At 38.1% G+C, this 21,027-nt stretch overlaps 1 protein-coding gene across 2 annotated transcripts in view; it reads left to right on the forward strand.

Annotated features, from left to right (window-relative positions):
• Positions 1–16,512: 16,512 nt before the first annotated feature.
• Positions 16,513–21,027, forward strand: part of tox3 (TOX high mobility group box family member 3) — a 44,192-nt gene continuing 39,677 nt past the window's right edge. The window contains exon 1 of one of the 2 annotated variants that reach the window (XM_037979989.1): positions 16,513–17,636. In XM_037979989.1, coding sequence (XP_037835917.1) covers positions 17,535–17,636 — 102 coding nt within the window. In that variant the 5' untranslated portion in view covers positions 16,513–17,534. The remainder of the gene's footprint in view (positions 17,637–21,027) is intronic. The other variant, XM_017423659.3, reaches the window with a different exon arrangement.

The raw sequence follows: 21,027 nt of genomic DNA on the forward strand, positions 1-21,027 counted from the left end.
TTTTACAAAACGGTGTGGGCCATTACCTCATAACAATGTTCGTGTTTATTGTAATAATGGAGTTCATCAGGCAGTGCAAGAATATGATACATAAAATCAATGTGTGAGTGTGTAAAAGGGCGAATCAGAAATACAACATAAAGTGCTTTGGAAAAACCTCACCAACCACTGGATGGGTTTTAATGAAACTCTCAGAAATTTACCACTGGGTGTACATCTACAGCTGAACTTTTGGAGTCAATGCAGCTCACAGCTAATCAGCCTTAGCAAACAAAATGGTTTTCAACTCAGTCATCTTTAACAGATTTGAGCTAAAATATGGTGAAGCAACTGAGTCATCCTGAACCTGTAGTGCTAACAGAACTTGCAACATCAATGTGTAAAACCCTCCTGAAGCCCTCAAAAGAGAGAGAGATAGAGAGAGGTAGAGAAGCCCTTGTAACTTAGAGTCAATTTGACCCAAAGGCCACAGGAGGGTAAAACCTCTTGCATGAAAATGTAGACACTATGCATTCTTTAAAGCAGTTCTACTTTTTATGATATATCATTGACAAGACTTGTGGTGATGTTTAGTCATGTTTAACCTTTTCTTAAGGCAGATGTTTTTTTTTCTTTTAATTTAACCTTGCAAGTCCACACAAGAGTCAATTCTAAAACGGTAAGTTTTCATCACCACTTGAAGTTTTATTTTGAAGTACTTAATCTTTTTCTACTGTGAGTAGTTTTGGTTCCTACCTTGTTTAGATTTCCTGCCTTTGTTCAGATTAGTCCATGCCTGTTATCTTTGTTCACTTAAAGATTATGTTTGTCCTTTTGGACTTTTTAAAACAAATTCCTTGCAGATTCTTTCTTTTTTTATTTTGGTTCCTTGACATTTCCTGCTACAAAGCTACAACACTTACAGTACTTTTAATATGGTTTTTGAATAGTATTTTGTATATCACCTTATTTTCAATCATGCTGTTAAAAGCCCTGAGTGTGAGCACTGGTTAATATGTAATGTATTGTTTGACTTGCTATCAGAAGCCAGATAACTTATCTTAATCTCGTGATATTTTTAGCCTCTTCTGTATAGTTTGTTTCCAGTTTCTCTGCACAAGGACAAAACCTAACCTCTGGTGAGAAGGTGCTCACAGAAAAGCACAGATCCCCTCTCTGCTCTGACTGCAGGATGGCTTGGGCTAAAAAAAGATTTTCCGCTGTGTCGACCCTCACAAAACCTCGTTGATGAGAGAAGAGAATTGCAGTCTTCAACAATACTTCGATAAGACGCCTGACACAATAAAACAGAACATGCGAGCAAAATGGCCCCGAGATGAAACTGACATCTGAAACATTTTTTTCCAACCAGCAACAATTTATTATTTTCACTTGTGGGGTTGAAAAAAGAAAGCAATCTTCCAGCCAATGATTACACCTCAGAAGAAATCATATTTCAGGTAAGGTAAGACATGTTTTGCGGACAGGATGAATATCTATAGTGTCAATCAGGGAGTGTATACACTCAAAAACCAATGATGCCAAATCATACATGATATTGCATCCTCTATCATCACTGATAAAAAAAACATGTTCTTTATCAGCAGCTGGATCAAACTCTTACAAATATAGAGCTCCTCTGTTGCAGCACATTCATTTCAACATGTTTTCCTGATTCAACTTCACAGATAAGGCTGCAACATGACTGCTGGTGCATCACTTTATTTTATCTATAAAGATTTACATTCTGTTGAAGCAATTTTGTCTCAATCTTATCACTGAACACATACTGTTTAATTTCAAAACACTTGTAGTTGTTTGCTTTTGCAACCAAGTTTTAATCTTTGTTGGGGGGCAGATTTTTTATGGGTTGATGTATTCTTTGTTTTTTTTTAATGAAATTCCATCAACGGTTTTGCCGACTGTAACTGTAAACTAACAAAAATTAGCCAGTGAGCGCCTTTAGGTGCTAGTTACTGCGTGTCTTCGACACTTAGCAATAAAACTGAATAAATCATGAACTGGTAATTAGTTATTTTTCTGTGGGTCAATTAATGATCAAACTGGCTTGAATCTCACTTTTAGCATATTGTTTTGTGATACTGGAGACAACATTTACTTTTTGTAAAAGAATATAGTCTCGAGACATTTTAGATGTTTTAAGGACCAAAGAGCTAGCAACAACATTCATTATAAGCAAGCTAAAGTTTTTGAAATGTCATTTTTGCTTTTAGTTACTGTTAAGTAGGATTTACATGTGGAAAACCGAACTTGGTTAAGGTTTGGATAACATCATAACTCATTAAAATGACTGCATCGTAAATATGGAGTCACAACACTTTCCTCTTCAGGAAATACGTCTCTTCTAAAGGCATAGTACAGGTGGCACAGAAAATGACAACAAAAAACAGTGGTAGCATTTATGCTTCTCATTTTACCGTGGCATATTGGCACACTGACGTCTCACACCAAGAAGGTCTTGTGTTCAAATCTTAGCTGGAGCCGTTTTGTGTGGAGTTTGCATATTCTTTCTGTGCACATACTATGAATTTTTTCCAGGATCTGTTGGAGCCACTTTTCCAGTTTGGGGGTCAGAGCACAGAGTGCTTCGATGGCCAGTGGCACCACTGATGCCTTGAATCGCCACAACTTCTTTATTTCCTCTTTCAGCCATTGATATTTCTCAAGTTTATCATGTTCCTTCTTGATGTTACAGTTGCATATTTCATCTATCTATCTATCTATCTATCTATCTATCTATCTATCTATCTATCTATCTATCTATCTATCTATCTATCTATCTATCTATCTATCTATCGGGGACATAATCCTTCCTAACTATACATATATAAATATATATATATATATATATATATATATATATATATATATATATATGTGTGTATATATATATATATATATATATATATATATATATATATATATATATATATATATATGTATAGTTAGGAAGGATTATGTCCTCTATGGCTGAGATTCTACAGTACTATTTCGTAGCAAAGACTTTTCAGATCACAATTATAATGCACCAGCCTGCGGCAAAGCCAGTAATCTTTACCACATTGAAATTTTAGATCTGAGTCGAGATTTAAAAGTACATTGCTTCTCATGCTTCACAGCACCACCAAGTTTCATGACCTCCTGCTCTGCAGTCATTCTTTAACCAGACAGACAAACAGCCCATCGCGCCTCTACCTCAGCTCTGGGCTTCGTGACAGAATCATAAGTTTGTCAGATGTAACCATTCAGCTTTTAATGACATGATATAGTCAAATAGTTTTCTGATTTATGCATTGCACATTGCTTAAAAAAAGAATAATACATGTATCGAATTTCTAAAATAAAATGAACAGAGGAATATTTCTGCAATGGAGCAGCGCGGTACAGCTTTGGCTAGAATAACTCAGAAACAACAGAAAGATGCTTGTACATGTTATCCCAAGCTATTTGAGATGGGGGCTCATGAGAGTCTGATGACAGCCTGAAGTCATATTTACATCTTTTAGTTTTGTAATCATAGAATAACACCTGTACTCATCCTGGAAAAATGCTGCTTTTACATTTTACATTGTACAACAAGCAAGTGCATAGACAAGTTAAAGGGAGGTATGTTATTTTACAGTTCAATCCTTTGATATGGATGCAGTCTGGATAGAAATGAAGAATTTATTTTCACATCTACATTCAAAGAACTCCCTAGAAAGATAATCTGCTGTTTAAGTCAGTATTGATTTTCTCTCTGTTTTTTAATGAGACATTTATGTTCTACCTCCACCAGCTGTTTAGGTTTAGCCGCTGCGTATTTAGTTATATTTCAAACAATCAAGGACGATTAATAATGTTATCCATTACAGCTGTGTGCAGTGTTTGCACAGACAAGAGAGCAAGCTAGAAAGGAAGGAGAGGCGGGGAGAAATATGTGAGGAGGGGGAGGGGGAGGGGCGAACACGCCACTGAATGTCCCAAGCCATTAGAACAAGGGATATTTCTGGTTGACTGAGCAATTCATTCTCGACATGTCACATTGAATTTCTTCCATTATAAAACACTGCTGCCTTCTCCACTCCAAAGGCAGATTGCCTGCACCTATTTCACCCAGTGAAATATTGCTTCTCCCCTCAAACAATCTTTTTCATCCCAAAGTTGTGAAAAAAAAAAAGAAAAGAATTGAAGCGGTGATTAGTCTCTGCTTACAGTGCATTGGGATTTTATTTTGTACTTTTGTCAGCTTGCACAAGCTCATTTCATTTCTGATTGAACATGCGTTTTCATAATATAATCCTGAAGTGCAATTATAATAAACATATATGTTCTCCATTTGCATGCCTGCATAGTCCCGGCTTTGGCCATTTCGCAATTGGCATTATTGATGTGACATCAGACAAAGAAAAAAAAAATCAAATTGTTACTGTCAGCCTACATCTTTGGTGTTGAAGTCTTTACACTAAATTTACGCGGTGACATGCAATGTAAAGAGCAGGACAGTCTTTTTGGCTGAGCTTGTTGTGTGATCTCTCATCCTCAGTTGCATCTTTTGCTTTGGCTGTAGCACTTCACATAGCCGAGACACAGGAAGTCTGACTCTGCTCCTTGCCTCTGACAGATCTGACAGAGCAGCAACTGAGATTGATGTTGCCCAGATAGAAAATAGAGGAAGAATGGCAATTATGTCAAGGCAGGAGAAACATGTGTCTGCGAGCTCCAAAACAATAGGCCCTGGCTGGATTGTTATCATTCTCAATAACCCAAGGTGTGTTTTGAAGTAAATAGATTGTCTGTAGAGAACATCTTCTTTTCTATTCTTTTCCCTTTGCCTACATTTTGCTTTCTCAGACTTGCGATTCAGTTGCTTTTTATTTCACATGCGGGCAATTAGATTTTCTGATAAAAACCTATTGACAAAAAGTACATGCTGTAATATGTATTGCTACCAATATGGTTGTAAAATTGGCTTTTCTACACTTGAACACACTGTTCAGTGTTGTGGAGAGCTGGTGCCTATCCTCAGAAGTCAACAGGCAAGAGGTGGAGAACACATCAGACAGGTTGTCAGTCTATCACGGGACCACGTAAGGACAAATGAGAAAACAACAACACACACTCACACATTTAGAACCTCCAGTCAGCCTAATGTCCATGATCCTGGGCTGTGGGAGGAAACTGGAGCACCTCAAGAAAACCAACAAACTCCACTCTAAAAGCCTTCAGCCAAGTTTTAAACCCAGGACTTTTACTTATATTTCTTACTGATTTTGTTGCATTTAGGCATTGTGGAGAAAGGATTAAAATCACTTTTATCAGTTTATTTCAATTTTTAAAAAAAGTTTTAATAAAATAAAGATAAATTTGCAAATGTATTATGACTGGTTTTATATGTGAAAAAAGTCAATTATAATATGTGAGTTTTACATTTAGAGATTTTCCATGTTTTTTTAAAATAAAGAGTCCAGTCTTGCTCATATCAGGTGAAATGCTGTTTTATTTAACTTCAGGCAGTGTAATGAATATGATGCAGGATCTCCAGGCTTGAGTTACATAAGCACGTTAAAAGCTCTTTCATAATCAGCCATCAACCACGTGTGCTGACCTTACCGTCCACATTCCATTTACTGAATATTATCCTAAAACTATCATTATAACTGTTCTATAATAAATTCCACCACTAATACTGAATCAGCACCAAGTTGTCCCTCTTAACCTCTTCTCCTAAGTTGTGTTTCTCTATGAAATGGAGGCTACATCATTACAGCAAACATCTAATATAGTAGATAGATTTTCATTTAGCAGCACTATGAGTTTATTCATGCCTAAGAAAACACAACCATTTATGAAGAATTTAAGGACACACTCTAGTGGTTGTGCATTTGGATAGAGCTGGGAAGCATGACAGTGTCAGGGCTCTGGTGAGTGTACACTAATGGAAATGACAGTTTTGGAGTGAGACAGTAGACGGGTCATGGCTCAGATCCAGCAGCTCCTCTGTTTCTCTTCTGTTTAAACCCGCTGCCCTCCTGAGCCTTGTCTCACACAAGTTATTACAGAACTTACATAACCGCACGCAGGAAATCAATTACACTGGGAAAAATATAAATGGTGGAGTTGGTTGTTACCAGGCACCACTGGCAATTAGTTTTGACTAGTTAACCGACTCGTTGCTCACATTTATGTAAATGAAGGTGTGAACTTGTGGGCTTGCTTTTAAAGGTTGCATGACATGTCATCTATTTGATGGCGGTGTTTTCTGTCTTTTTTTTTTTCCCCTTCCACTCGGCATGACTGTCTGAGAAGCAAAGTGCTGTGAGAAATTACAGCCTGGTGGAATCAGATTGAAATTAACTGCTCGCAACAAATCAAAGACATGTCACTCAACCACGGACAGGCCTGAGTTAATTTATGAGTGCAGAGATGAGCCTCTTTCTCTTCCAGATTCATCTTTATAAGTAAATGGCACATTTATATTCAGCAGAATATGAGGTTACATTTTGTTTTACACCTGTGTTGACATTTAATTCAAAAGACAATGGCCAAGAGGGCAAGCCCATTCTCAGACCCATTTTAATGTATTTCACCATTCCGCCGTCATAAAAAATGAGTCCTGATTTTATTGTGATAATGGAAAAGTAGACTGGTAAAGTGGATTTGGAATTGGTTTGCACATAATATCTTGTGCTATAAAAATGAGATTTCCAGCCATGGGGGAAAACAAATCAAGAGCCTTTCTTCAGTTATTGGACCATGGAAGAGAAAATGCAGTTATTTTAATGTAGCTGGAAAATGATGCCGCTTTCATGGCGTTCGTGCACAGTGTCCATCTTGGTGCACGACGTGATTGCCAGGCAACAGAAATCTTTCCGCAACCCCACCCCCCACCTCTTAGTTTTCTGAAGCATTAATAAAATAAGTTCTTCTCATATTATCGTGTACATTTACCACTTAACTTTAACTCCAAAGAAGGAAGGAAGAAAACATTTCCCCGGGTTATTTGGCGAAAGCCCAAATAACCCGGTATCTTAAAAATGAAGCATACTGGCAGATTGTAGCCAGAAGCATACTGCAAGTTCTTGTTGCAGTATTATTTGTATGCAGTGGGCAATATGTAGATTTAGATTTGTGTCTCAGGGCAAACAACCCTCAAGCAGCGTAGTATTTCATTTCATGCTGAGCATTCAGTTGCATGTGGAGCATAAATATTCATGATCTTTTAACTCGTGATATAAACATAAGAATATGGCCAGTGACAGACATTACAGAATGGTCACACTGGATCAAACAGAATTACCTGTCGCTGATGCTGTGAAAGTATCAGTACTATTACAGTGATTAGACTATGCACTGAGACATGCTGAGAAGAGGCAGAAACGGGTTTGTTAAACATGTTTTTTTTTCTCTGTGGGTTTTCTTACAGTGTAGGAATAAACTGTTTTCCAATAAAACTGATTAGATTTCTGCTTTTTTAAACGTCTGATAGCAATTTTTAGAAACCAGGGCAGCCGACAGATGATTTATGAAGGCGATTTGTTTGATTTTTGTCCATAAATACAGTAGTTCAATATTCATGAACACAACAAGCAGCTAGGCTTTGACAATGAAAGTAAAATCCAAACAGTAATTGGCTGTGATTTAGCAATTTAACCCTGGGGCCCAGTGTGGATCAGTACACATTCTTACCTGTGCTACAGTTTATCTCGCCATGAATGCAGCTTCAGCTGTATATTTTTAATGCAAATGTAACATTCCTAACTAGTAAAAGGCTCTGAAAGATAAGAATTAAGGTCTTAGCACTTTCTCTGATGAATTTGGCATTTTTCTTTTCAAATCTAGCATATTGTTTTTGGTCAACTTCCTTATGGCCTCATTATACTGGCATGGGACTCATGGAGAATTGGGATGTTTGGAGGGTTATACCAGTGCTTCAGATGTGCAGGACTCACGGCACTTCTCCTCATTAGAATAGCTCAAGAAGAGGCATGCTCAGGAAGTGCAATCTTTATACAAACATGCAACTAAATGTTTAACTTTTAAGTGGATTTTGAGGTTTATGTAACGTCTGCAGTGATGGGACCTTTTTAGGCTTTTGTTTAGTTGTATAGATGCCTGTAGACCCTAACCTGCTCACAGATTCACCCCTGCTACTCTTCCTGTTTTACAAAAGCAAAGAGAGGGACGTGCACGGCCAGCTGAAATGACACAAGAACAAACATTTGAAATTTAAATATCAATCACTTTTAATGTTTCACCTTGTAAAAAAGAAAACCCCCCTCAAATCTACCCACCAACTCCGGATCTCCTCTTGGTCTCATTGCATGCTTTAACGTCCAAAAAAAAGTAAAAAAAACAAAAAAAACAACTGGACTTCTATTCCCATCCAAGAAACTTTGTCAATTGCTACACCAGCATACCTGCTTTATCATGTCAGTCCACATTACTTGGCTGGTGTTCATGTTTTGCCTATAAACAATTTTTTCAACTAAATCAGTCAATAAAAGGTATATTTATCTATCACATCCCCCTTTCATACACTGCCTACACCCCTACTGGGGGAAAAAAATACAACTCTCACAATTAGGATCGATATTTAAAATAAATCAGCAATAGAAAACAAATCATTATTTTATATTCTTATCAGTTACACCTGACTGTATGCAGGTTTTTAGAACCTTTTTTATGTGGAATAAGTATTTTCTGAAATTTGCTGACAGTGGAGTAAAAGCAGATTCACTGAGCTTATCTTTATGCTTTATCAGCTCAGCTTAAGGACCCATTTAGATTTTTGTGCAGCTTTAAGACGAACGTGTGAGTAATTTGACTGATGCACACACTTTATTCTAGAGGAAAAAATGGGCCACACTAACCACAGCCTGGGAAACCTAATTCCAGAATCACACCACCTAAATAACTGTGTTTGCAATAAAGTTAATACTTGAATAAATATGATCAGAATTTTGGTCACGGCGCTCGCCGCCTGCTCTTATAAGAGAATATTTGGTCCCTTAACATGCAGTATTTTCAATTTTATACAGTTTTAACTTGGATGAGCCTACAAATTAAATATAAAAACAGGAACAGAAACTGAGGAAATCTAAAAATATTAAAAGAAAAGTGAGCCATATAATGTAATTTCATACTGGGTTAAAGAAAATGTCAATCAAGGGCATATCTTGGAATCACTTAATGGGATATTGAAATATCCTCTTCCAGCATGTGGCAGAGAAGGCAAGTGTTAATTAGTATGAATGATGAGTGCTAAGATGACTAATGCTGCTGAGGACAGGTTATAATAGAGAGTAATGTAATTAAGTGTTGTGCAGATTGATCAGTATGTACTCCCTGGTCCACACCAACCTGAGATCTGGAAGAAAAAGCTCCAGCTGTTATTCCAGCAACAAAAGATCCCTTTTATTCTGCAAATTTTAAACCATATGTGTCAAACTCCAAGCTCGAGGGCCAAATGAGGCCCTTGTTAACATTTTATCTGGACCCACAATGATATTTTAAATGTACCGCATTAGATCTGGTTAGGGTTGCCAAGTCCCAGTAAAGTAAGGAATGGTTTTGTATTCAAAACTAAAAATGATGTGCTCCTTATTAAGTTGATAAGAAACTCACTATGTTCCTTATTTTTAAGAGCCAGTCTGTTTATAGCTGATAAATAAATCAGGTGAAATGGTGATTTAGTCTAATCAGAGCTGAGGAATCAGTTTGTTTTCTGCAGGGAAACATCTTGAAAACAGAAATGTATTTTTGGATGGTTGAAGCTGCTAAAGAAGTTTGTTGTTTAAGCTGCTATTTTGTTGCATTGAACAACATTGAACAGAAATTTCTGTTAAATTACAGTCTGCGTGCTGAGAGCTGAATGGTTGCTGAAATATGTGGAAGAAGCTAAAACTGAGCAGTTGAAGCTAAAAGAAACAGAACACTAGTTATAAGAAAGTAAAGTAGAAACATGCTAGGTGAAAGCTAAATGTATAACATCAGAACATGAAATGAGATCACTCAAACTCTTGTTGGTGAACTTCCAGCCAAGAAAAGATGTCAGGTACTTGCCATAAGATAATGAGATTCTGCTTTAATGCATCTTTTTCTGTATTCTCCTCTTTTTTTAAAGTCAAATGTTAGAAGCTGTATGCTTACATTTTATTTGATGGCATCTTTTGGCTGATTTGATGGATTGTGATTAAATGTAATACTAAGAAATAATCAATTTAAAAGCTGTTTATGCATAGTAAGGTATAAGAAATTAATGCCAATGAATTGTTGTTTTTTATCTTTATTTTTTATTCATTGAATTATGTTTGTTCTAAACTCTATAAGATATCTCACTGGGAAATGATAAATTGTATATTTCTATGTGAATAGTTTGATATATTTAATCAGAAAATCAACCATAAGTTATGTTGTTTTTCAATCAACTGTAATACCAAGTTTTTAACTATAGGCCCCTTGTATATCTGAGTTTGACACCCCTGTTTTAAATGTTGCTGATTTGTGCATGACAAGCAAGTAAACTTTCTTTTCTTGTCACACCTGTTTCAGTACATTGCACATCCCCAGAAACACAGACTCCAGTGATTCTAGCAATGAAACACATCTAGGAAAAGTTTTTCTTTTCACATTTGGTACATTATAATATACTGTAAGAAACAGCTCCAGGTCAGTTTGTACCTCCACCACATTATACTTTAGCAGCTTTGGTCACATCATACCTGTACTTTTTGGATACAAAACAAAACTATCTGCCACAGGTCTCTTCTTTTCCTTTGTATCCACTTTCATCATCATATCCACCTTGGCAGCCATCCCAATTTGATGATTTACTCTACTGAAATGTACTTTTGAACTGAACATAAGCAGATTTGATGCAGTTTTGTTACCTGCGCCATGGAGGTTACCAGTATGTTTTTGGTAGTGTTGGTTGGTTTGTCTGTCTGTTAGCAAAATTACTTAAGAACTAATGAACAGATTTTTTTTAATGATGCTATGGCCTTGGCAGAGATTTGAGCTCTCTGAGTGCTTCTAGTTTCTGTTATTATCCTTCTCAGTGGTGTGATTAGGCCCTTGGTTAGGCCCCAGTATTTTCTGAATAGCCTTGAAACTCAAGAAAGAAGACATTTAAGAATGAAATTCTATTCAAATCTGAAACTGAACTCCTAAAATAATATTTCAGTGACTATGTTTGCCGTAAAACACAAGCAGGCTTATGTCTTTGTATTTTAAACAAGTATCTGCTTCTATACATCTGCCCTGACTAAAGTGCCAAGCATGCTTATTTTATGCATTGCGGTTTTTGTTAATTTTTTTATTGCTGCCAAAAAAAATGAAACAAAATGTATCAATGCAAATAAATGCACATCACCGCAGAGTTATCTATTCATCCATCACCTGGAATTTGTATTTTAGACACAGTGACTGATTCATTACACTCATGCATGGGGCGGGTAATTGTTGTCACAGCATGCAAGCATCTATATGATTTCAACAAGTGTTTATTTGTCATAAATACTTGCTACACAGATAAGCCCATTATGGTTATATAATATAGTAATGTTGACTGTGAAAAAAAGCCCAGCGTGATCCTGTGTAGGGTCATGTGGAGCTGGTGCCTAAAGTGACTCGTACATGCAGGGTCATGTGGTAAGGGCATGGGTACACAATGATATATGAAAATATACTTTCTTTGTAGAAAATGGCCATTACTGGATACAAAGTAGGGTTATGATTTGGCAAAGGATATGCATTGGCCAGCCCCTGTATTAGCTTCCTGTTTTCTTGGTGAATGTATTGTCATCATTATTTAACGACAAAATAGTTCCATTGAGCTTGTTTACTTTTGAAACAGATACACATTCCTGTATATTTTTATATTAACTGCTTTAAACATGTATTAAAAGAACAAGCAAAGTAATAAATTAGTTTTTTTTTAAATAAAAACATCTGATAGCAGCTGGGGTTTTTTGTGACGTGTCTCATAGTGATGGAATTATAAGCTTAATGTGAAAGGAGGCTGTGCAGTAAATAACGATTATTAGGTTAATCAATTATTTTTGCATTATTACTCTTTTGTATCTCCATATAATTACTGTGTACTGTTTTAATTGAATCTGAGCAGAAGCCAGCAGACGGTAATTTGTTTTCTTGTTACCAAATGGCTCCAGTGTTGCCAGGCTGAGAGGAAATGACATATAGCAGAAAAGGATGATTCATCTATCTGAGACACTGACACCCAACCATCGGGAAGGAAATTAATTCTGCTCTATGGCTGCAGAGCGAAACAACATTAGGAACAAGAATAAAGAAAAAAAAAAACACAACCAATCCGATTCGGGATTGTTGTGCATCTTGCTTATCTGATATGTGGTGTGTGGGAAACTGTGTGGAGTTTTTTTTCTGCGGCTGTATGTACATGAGTGAATAAGATTTGATTGGTGGGTGGGTCCGTGTGCAGTGCCTCATTATGTATTCAAGAGCCTTAATCAAACAGGAACTTGGCTGAAAATGGTTTGCATATGCATCAATGTGTCCATAATTACAAGATAGACTTTCTTGAAACTAGCAAGAATTGTTGTTTGTCTCTAAGAATGCGCTGGAGAGCGCTCAAATTCTCCCAGATTCTCTCCTGCAGTGCAGCAGAGTTTATCACGATTATTGATTAAACTTGTGTATATAACATGCCAGTGTTTTTGTGTCTTTTAAAATAATACTCAAACAAATCATCTGAGAAATAAATCAAAGAAATGCATTATTTCACATACTGAAAATGAAAGTAGCTACTTGACAAAAGAGCAAATTAAATTGCAGAAACAAACATGCAGTAGATGCATTTTCACAGCAAAACACATTCATCTATTGATTTGGACTCGTGGACACAAATGTTAACTTTTGTTGCCAAAAAAAAAAAAAGGGCTTGGGGGGAGGGGGAAGAGAAAAAACATGCAGTGTCATTACTGGCCTAGCTTTTAACAAAGACCAAAGTCCAAATTGAAAAACTGAAGGGATTTCACACCCAGCTCTCAGGCTAAGTTTGTCCCAACCACGGATGTTAACATGAGTAATGTTACCAAAACTTACCTTTAAATGATTTTTTTTTCTTGTGTGTTTTACTCACTATTTCCTTCTATTTTTTTAATTGCTGTTAAACATTACAGTGTACTTAGATTCGTAAGGTTAGGTATTAAAAAGCACGTAGTTAAAGTTAAAAATAAATATAATAGCTTAGATTAAAATGTAACATTAAATATCCTGGATTCCCATTTGTTGAGTCCTGCCTTCATAACCGAACATACTGAAGATACAAGCCTGAAGAACCACATCTGCAGCTGAAATGTGTCGCTTTAAAATATTTGCATTAAAAACAAACAGAAGACTTGGTGTTCCTGAGCATAATCATTAAGTTTCTTGTTTTGTGTCACTTTTCTATATGACTGAGCAGGTTAACAGACGTGACTTATCAAGGTGGTTTAATCTAATTTACCCACTAATGATGTTATTAATCATCCCTGTGTGAATTATTCACAAACATGTCAAATATCTAGATCCATATTTGTTATATTCTTACACACACCCATATATATATATATATATATATATATATATATATATATATATGTGTGTGTGTGTGTGTGTGTGTGTGTGTAAAAGTATATTGTTCTACAATGAAGTTAGGTATCTAGTTGTCTTGAAGTAACACTTTTAAATAAACCAAAATAGTAATACTTGCACAACTATGTTATTTTTCTGCCTTTAAAAGTAATAAGTACATTTGGATAATATTTCACAGGCTACAAATCGGACAGTAAATGTATAGAGTTGAGTCAGATGGCATGAAATACACAGGGCTATTTATTTTAAAAAATAATGTTTATGCTTGGATTCTCCTCTAAGAGTAATACATAACAAGGACAAGTGACTCTGGCTGCATTTTTTTGTGTGCATATTTATTATTTTTCCAGTGTCATTTTATGTCATGTTCTCTGAAGAAAAACACCGCCTTCTGCACCGACCCAAAACCATTTCATGTGTCATTTAACACAGAAATATGAGGCACAAAAAGCTTCAAATACATGGAGAAAACAAACAAAGTATACCTGAAGTGAAAAACTGTTTGTTAACATTTCCATGATGTTAAATTAGATACTGAAGCACTTTTAGCTGCAGGGTGAGAATGAAACATGTTTGATGGAATCATCCTTTAATTGGATAAACAGTCATATGTAAACTGCTGTGTACAATGAATTTCAGGAAGATAACATTATGTTTGGCCAAAAAATAGCTTTTTGTTTATGCTTTGTAAACAAAAGACTATAATTAGTAATCAGTAATAATAATAATAATAAGTTTCTTTCATTTTAGATTGTAACTTTGAGGGAACGATATCCCCCACTTTGATCCTACAGAAATAGCTTTTTTATTGCTGTGACTGGCAATTAGTTTCCACTGCTGAAAGCTTTATTAGACTGTATTCGTCCATAGTGATAGAATGGATCTAATCAGTTTTAAGTTGCTTGTTGATTCAATTTGGACAGAGTTGTAAAGCAAACTGCAAATGAAAGCCAGCGCGAGTTAAATGTATGTTTTTACTTTTAGAATCATTCAAATAAAAAGTAGAGAACGATAAAAGCTGCGAAAATGATCAACTGCTTCTGCAGACATGCTGTGCTGGTCTCTATGGTTCTCACACTTGCTCACCGGTGAATGTTTTAGGACCTTTGAGGTCCCAGTATTTTGTTAAAAAATACATATCAACTCCAAGAAGCCTAGGATGAAAACACTGCCTTGTAAAAAAAAACTTTTTTTTTTTCTCTTGAGCCGCTGCAGTCATATTGAGTAAAACAGATTTATGCTAACTTGGTACTTTAGTGCACCACAAACCACTGATACCAAAAGGCAAAAACAAACAAACAAAAAAAAAGGAAACACCTAAATCACTGTATACCAACATTTTAGGTTTACAGGGCTTATTCGAAGATGTGTCTACTCCTTCTGCAACAATCTTTTTTATTCTCCTAGGTACCAGAGTGATAATGTGAGTCATGTTGCATGGCACAGTTGTGAATATTTAACCAGTATTCAGTCCTCCTAAAGGCCTAATAAACCAAACACCTTCAGTATGGCTAAGCTTTGGGTAAATGCTAAGTCATTAAGAGTAAGCACAAATCAAGAACAGCAACCTATTTCATCATGAAGGCAAGAGTGCTTCTTTATGAAACAATAACAAATGAAAAGGATAACAGCTGTGGCACGTAATTCTAAAATTTTAAGATGTAGTTTAACTTTGTGTACAGAATCAGGTCCCAAATTATGGCAGTGTCCTGATTGGCTTCAAGTCCCAACAAAGAGAGAAAGTGAGGACATTTGGATTAATAATTTATAGTCTATGGGACAAACACAACTTCAGATAATCCACACATTAGATTATCTACACATTCTGCAGAATGCCCCCAGTTGGCATCAAAAAGCTATGGCATTTATCAGGGGAGGCTTTGGCTTGGTGGGTAGGGAAGTCATCCTACAATTAGAGGTGGTGGTCTTCAATCCCCAGCTCCTGCAATGTGCCAAAGTGTCCCTGGGCAATACACTGAACTCCCTACTGCCCCCCATGTGCTTACTGTGTATGTGTGAGACAAAAAAACCCCAAAAAACTACTGTACATAAGGTGTAAAATATATAATATATAACACTGTAAAGTGCTTTGCAGAAGTTGGAGAGGTTAAAAAGGCACTATACCATTACCATGTCTGTTTGCAGAGCACTATGGGAGATTGGATGCAGAAGTATGTATAAGCCATAACACCTGGCTGTAGATTTGTGAGGTGCTGACTGAGCTGTGTATTTATTTATTTCATAATGTCATAATTAGATATCTAAGAACTCAACTGTTACTGTGTACTTGTGTGTTTTCTGGAGCCCAAAGGGAAAACAAAGATCCACACCGCTGCTCTCACACAAGTCACAGAGAAGGAACTACATTAGTCGATTTTATGAGAAAGTCCCTGTTCTGGCTACAGAGCTCAATCTGTCTACAGCAAAGATGTCCATACAGCAAATGGCTAGGGAGGAGAAGCCAGCTATTAGAAGAGATGATGGCATGTACTCCTCAGCCATTTGCTGTAGTCTGAAAAGAAAACATCAGAATGCTACATGCAAAACTAAAACCAAAAGGAAGACAGAAGCAGAGCACCAAGCTAAACCGCCACAGCCTTCCAGTGGGTCTTGAGTTTGAAAGATTATTTTCCTATTTGTATATATGGTGTTTTATTTAATAAAACATGTGCTCCATTTGAGAAATGTCTGTGGTCCTAAAATAAAACTGGGCTCCAACAAGTTAGGAAAATTTAACTGAAGAAGAATAACAAAAGCATGCACTCAGAATGCATAAACACACACATTCAGTTGTAGCCGAGGTAAACATACAGCAAAAAAACATTTTAGAGATCTCACGGAACAGAAAATCTGGAGTAAACAACTTGCAGGCCAGGCAAAAATAAATAAATAAAAATAAAAAGCTGCTGTTTACTTAGGAAAACGAATGCTTTTACCAACATTAACATTAGAGTCTGAGTGCAGGGGATAACATGTAAAACCAGGCTTTAAACTTGTCGTTGAATAGCACAGTCATAACAGGGTTTTTTTTCTGAACACAGAAATGTCGACATTATGAAGAGGTGCAGCTCCCACATATAATGGTGATTCATTTCCATGCCAACATGTCACATGGACTTAAATGCAGTGTTTGCGTTAGGCGTGGCTTATCGTATTTGGGGCGTGGCCTCGTGTGTTTGGGGCGTGGCTGACTAGTTCGCACATTTGCCATCTCGTTCATCCCGGGGACAGTCATCCAGAGCCCACGGCTTAACTTGGATATTCACTGTACCACATCCAGCTCATTAATTACACCCTCCGTGGAGTGTTTTTAATTTTTGTTGTTGCTGTTTGTTTTCTTTTACCTGCTTTCCTCACACCAACTAGTTGTCTAAGTTGCAGAGATTAACTTCTGGGCGACGCGGCGGAGGATACGGACGCGCGTTTCTCAAAAGTTCTGCTCGCAGTTTTGACGTGCGGACTGCACTTTGCGCTCATTGTTGCTGTTTAATTTTGTCTTATATTTTATTTTATTTTATTTTATTTTTGCCCCTGCGTGTGGAGAAGGAGGTGGACTCGCTCCCACTCGCCGGTCTCCTGGTTTTCTTTGTACACAGCAGCTGTGTGTAAATGCAGAGGAGCACAGCGGCCGCCGCTCTGTGAGGGGACAGCTTCTTGGGCTCCGTCCAATTCATGCGGGCTTTCTGCGAAATGAAGCGACTCAACTAGGTGTCGGAGAGGGATACCGAAACTTTATCTGGTCCCCCCCTCCCCTCGCCCCCACCCCACTCCCTCTTTTTTTATTTGTTTTTTTATTTTTTTTTGCTACCGTAGTATCTTCCCGTCAACAAAGCTTGGCTCAGTTTCTTCTCCATCCCTGTCGGAGCGCTTGGATTGTAAAACAAATCGTGCTCCGAGCACAGCAGGCTCCAGCTGCGCGGCTCCCCTCACACACCGCCATGGATGTAAGGTTTTACCCGACTGCTGGGGGAAATTCTATCCCGGGAGAGCCTCCGAACCTGGATTTTGCCCACTGTTTGGGCTACTACAACTTCAATAAGGTGAGAAGTCCGCCTTGTTTTGAGGAGTTCGGGTGAGAAGTCCCTCTTCCTGTTTCCTGTCGCGTTACGAAGTCTCTCTCGTTGTGTATAGTTGTGGTGAGAAGTCCCACTTGTGTTTTTTTTTTTTTTTGTGTTTAGTTGTCGTAAGAAGCACATCTCGTTTGTTAGAGCTGCAGTGAGAAATCCTCCTCGTTTGTATGGTTGTGGTGAGAAGTCCAAGTTTGGTGTAGTTGGGGTGGGAAGTCCTTTTCTGTAGTTGTGGTGAGAAGCCCCTCTCATTTGGTATAGTAGTAAAGTTGTGGTGATAAATATATCTAGTTGTGAAGATATGGTGAGAAGTCCTAGTTTTGTGTAGCTGCAGTGAGAAGTCCCTCTTATATTGTATAATTGTGGTGAGAAGTCCTTATTTTGTATAGTTTTTGGTGAGACACCCCTCGTGGTTTTATAATGTGGTTAAAAAGTCCCCATGTGTTGTGTAGTTACAGTGTGAAGTTCCTCTCTTTTTACACAATGTGGTGAGAAGTCCTTATTTTGTAAAGTTGTAGGGAGAAATCCCTCGTACTGGGCGGTCATGGTGAGAAACTCTTATTTTATGCATGGTTCTGGTGAGAAGTCCCTCTCATTTTGTATTGTTGTGGTGAGAAGTCCCCTATGTTGTGTAGTCGCGGTGAGAAGCTCCTCTCATTTTTGTACAGTTGTGGTGAGAAGTCCCTCTCATTTTGTAAAGTTGTGGTGAGAAGTCCCTCTTATTTTGTAAAGTTGCACTCGTTCTGTACAGTTGTGGTGAGAAGTACCCCCTGTGTTGTGTGCTTGCCCCTCTCTTTTCACATAATGTGGTGAGAGGACCTTCTTGTTTTGTACAGCTGTGGTGCGAAGTCCCTCTTAGTGTAGTTTCCTTGGTCACAGTGGCTCTGAAGTCCTCAGGGTTGACATGTGAGACCCCCTTTTTCTAAAAGATTCCATTGGCTCCGTCTCTTCTCCTGCCATGAATCCTTGTCTGTTAGGAGCTGGCGACTTCATCTTCCCAAACTTTGTTGTTAAACGAACCGGCAGCGCAGAACAAGTGTAAACGACTCCGTGTTACCTTTTTGCTGAGCCTCATTGCACTGCTAAACTCCGACCAGAGGGACGTGATCCACAGTCATCACGGGCGCTGTTGCTTACACGGTTTCATGTTCCTCGGCATCAGTGGAGGATCGTTGCATCAGCGCCCCACATTACAGTTCAGATGTGATGAAAAAAGAAGATCCCGGGGATCAAGTGTCAAAATGAGCCGCTCCATTTTCATGACTCTCACCATGATGCAATTAAACTGCACGTTATAGAAATCTATTTATTTTTTTTGCCCTCCGGGTAATTGCAGGGTATTTACTCCTTGTTTTAAAGTGTTTAACTACCCCATGAACTCAATGGGTTTTGCAGACACTGCTGAAACCGAGCCCTTTGATGAAAACACGCCAGGTTACATTAGAAAAATATGAGCCCACAGACTGACAAACAGACAGCTCGCTATTTGTTTGTCCGCTGTGAAAAGCAGTCATTGTCAGCGTTGTGCTGTGTGCTCATATCTAACACATGGTTTCCATTATAACCTGATTTAAGACTGTAACAGGAACATCGTTTCTCAGGTTCTCATGTCTTATTTTTTCTGCATTGGAAATATGAGGGGTTTGTATAAAACTGCTGTTGAAGCACAAGCTTATTAACCATTTATGAGCCACTTCCATCTGAACCAGTTGATGTTTTCTCAGTCACACAGCCCTTCAACCTTTCGGGCCGTACAGTAATCCATCAGCAGCATGACTCCCGCGTACCCCCAGCGAGAGGGAGCGCCATTGTGACAGGCGAAAATCACACAACTGCTGCGTGTGTTTTTATGAAGTCTAAACAACAGTGCCTCCCTACATCCACCCCCCCTGACCTCCACCACGAACACATGCGCTACCCGCCCCCCCAAGCCCCCCACCCAAATTATTCAGCCCCATAGTGCAGCTCTGTTTGCGCTCCGACACGGCTCCAAAACAGTTACCAGGTTTGTCCCGCTGTTTCATCAGCTCTTTGTCGTGTGGCCAAGTTGTCATATGTGCCCGGTTTCATCATGTCTTCATCAGCACGGAGAAACTTTAACTGCGTCTCTTTTGAATCGGACTGAGAGTCAGAGTGGGCTTTCACCCCAACCCCCCCAACCCCCCGGCTCGTAAATTCCGCAGGTCAAGAGACATTTTTCCATCTGTAACAGTAATTGGCCAGAATGCAAAAAAAGGGGAGGCAGAAAGTGGGAGGAAGGGTGGCGGGAAGGTGCCTATCCAGTATCTGTAGCAGTTATGTTGGAGGAAGAGGGAGGGAGGAGCACAAAGCATGCATTTCATGGTAATTACAATGGCTTTCCACATTGAACAAATAGGCTCTTTTGCATGCATCTTTCAAATCAGCCTTCAATTTTTTTTGCAATCGGCTCGCTGAGAGGTAGCACGATGCAAAGCAGTTAGTCATCTGAAACATGCAGCGAGCCTAAAAGTCACACAGAACTCAGGCATTACTTCTTCAAACTATCCATAAGCTGTCACGGCAGCTTTTGTAACCTCTAAACTTTAATCAGTTTTCACAGATTTGATTTGAAAACAGGCAGCGCTCGCTCGAAACGTAGGCACAGGAAATGTTCGATTTTAATGGCAGCGGAGACAGAAGGACCCCAGAGGCACTTTGAAACATCAGAGATTCTTTTAAATTTACAGAAAAATTCAAACGAATGGCACAGACTTAATTAGGTGCTGCAGTCATGACTAATGAAGCTGCTGGGTTTTCCTTTTTTTTTTTTGGCACTGAGATGAAGGAGAAACAGTGGTACTGGAGAGAAACATGCAGCCACTTCATACAGCTGATTAATTCTTATAGAAATCAATTAGCAGACAAAATTTTAATTAAACAGTCCCTTATGCAAAACAACAACAAAACCCAGAATGTAAAGGTTTTGTTTTTGAGTTTAAGATTTCATCTACAGTGTCTTGTCACAGCAGAGTCCAGAACTTCAGACTGAAAAATAGATCAGTCAGACTCAAAAGTATGGCCACCAAGTCTCCAACCTTCTGATTGGCTGCTGTTTTATAGTAGGGCTGCTCAAGATTGGAAAAAACCCCAAAAACATTTGATTGCAATATAGTAGTTGAATATTCTGATAAGGGTATCAATTGTGATAAACTCCTATTTTTCTCAATCCTTATTTATCTGTTCTGTCCTGACGACGCTCACATCACTTTTCATGTATTTTACCAACTTCACCATTATGTCTGTGTGTGAGCACCAAGAGTCCGTCACATTGGCCAAGTGTACGGTAGGCAGGAAGGACATGGATGTAACAGCCTATGGTATTTTGCTGTATTTATACTCTGCA

The sequence above is a fragment of the Kryptolebias marmoratus genome, linkage group LG15 (assembly GCF_001649575.2).
Source record: "Kryptolebias marmoratus isolate JLee-2015 linkage group LG15, ASM164957v2, whole genome shotgun sequence".
Taxonomy (NCBI): Eukaryota; Metazoa; Chordata; class Actinopteri; order Cyprinodontiformes; family Rivulidae; genus Kryptolebias; species Kryptolebias marmoratus.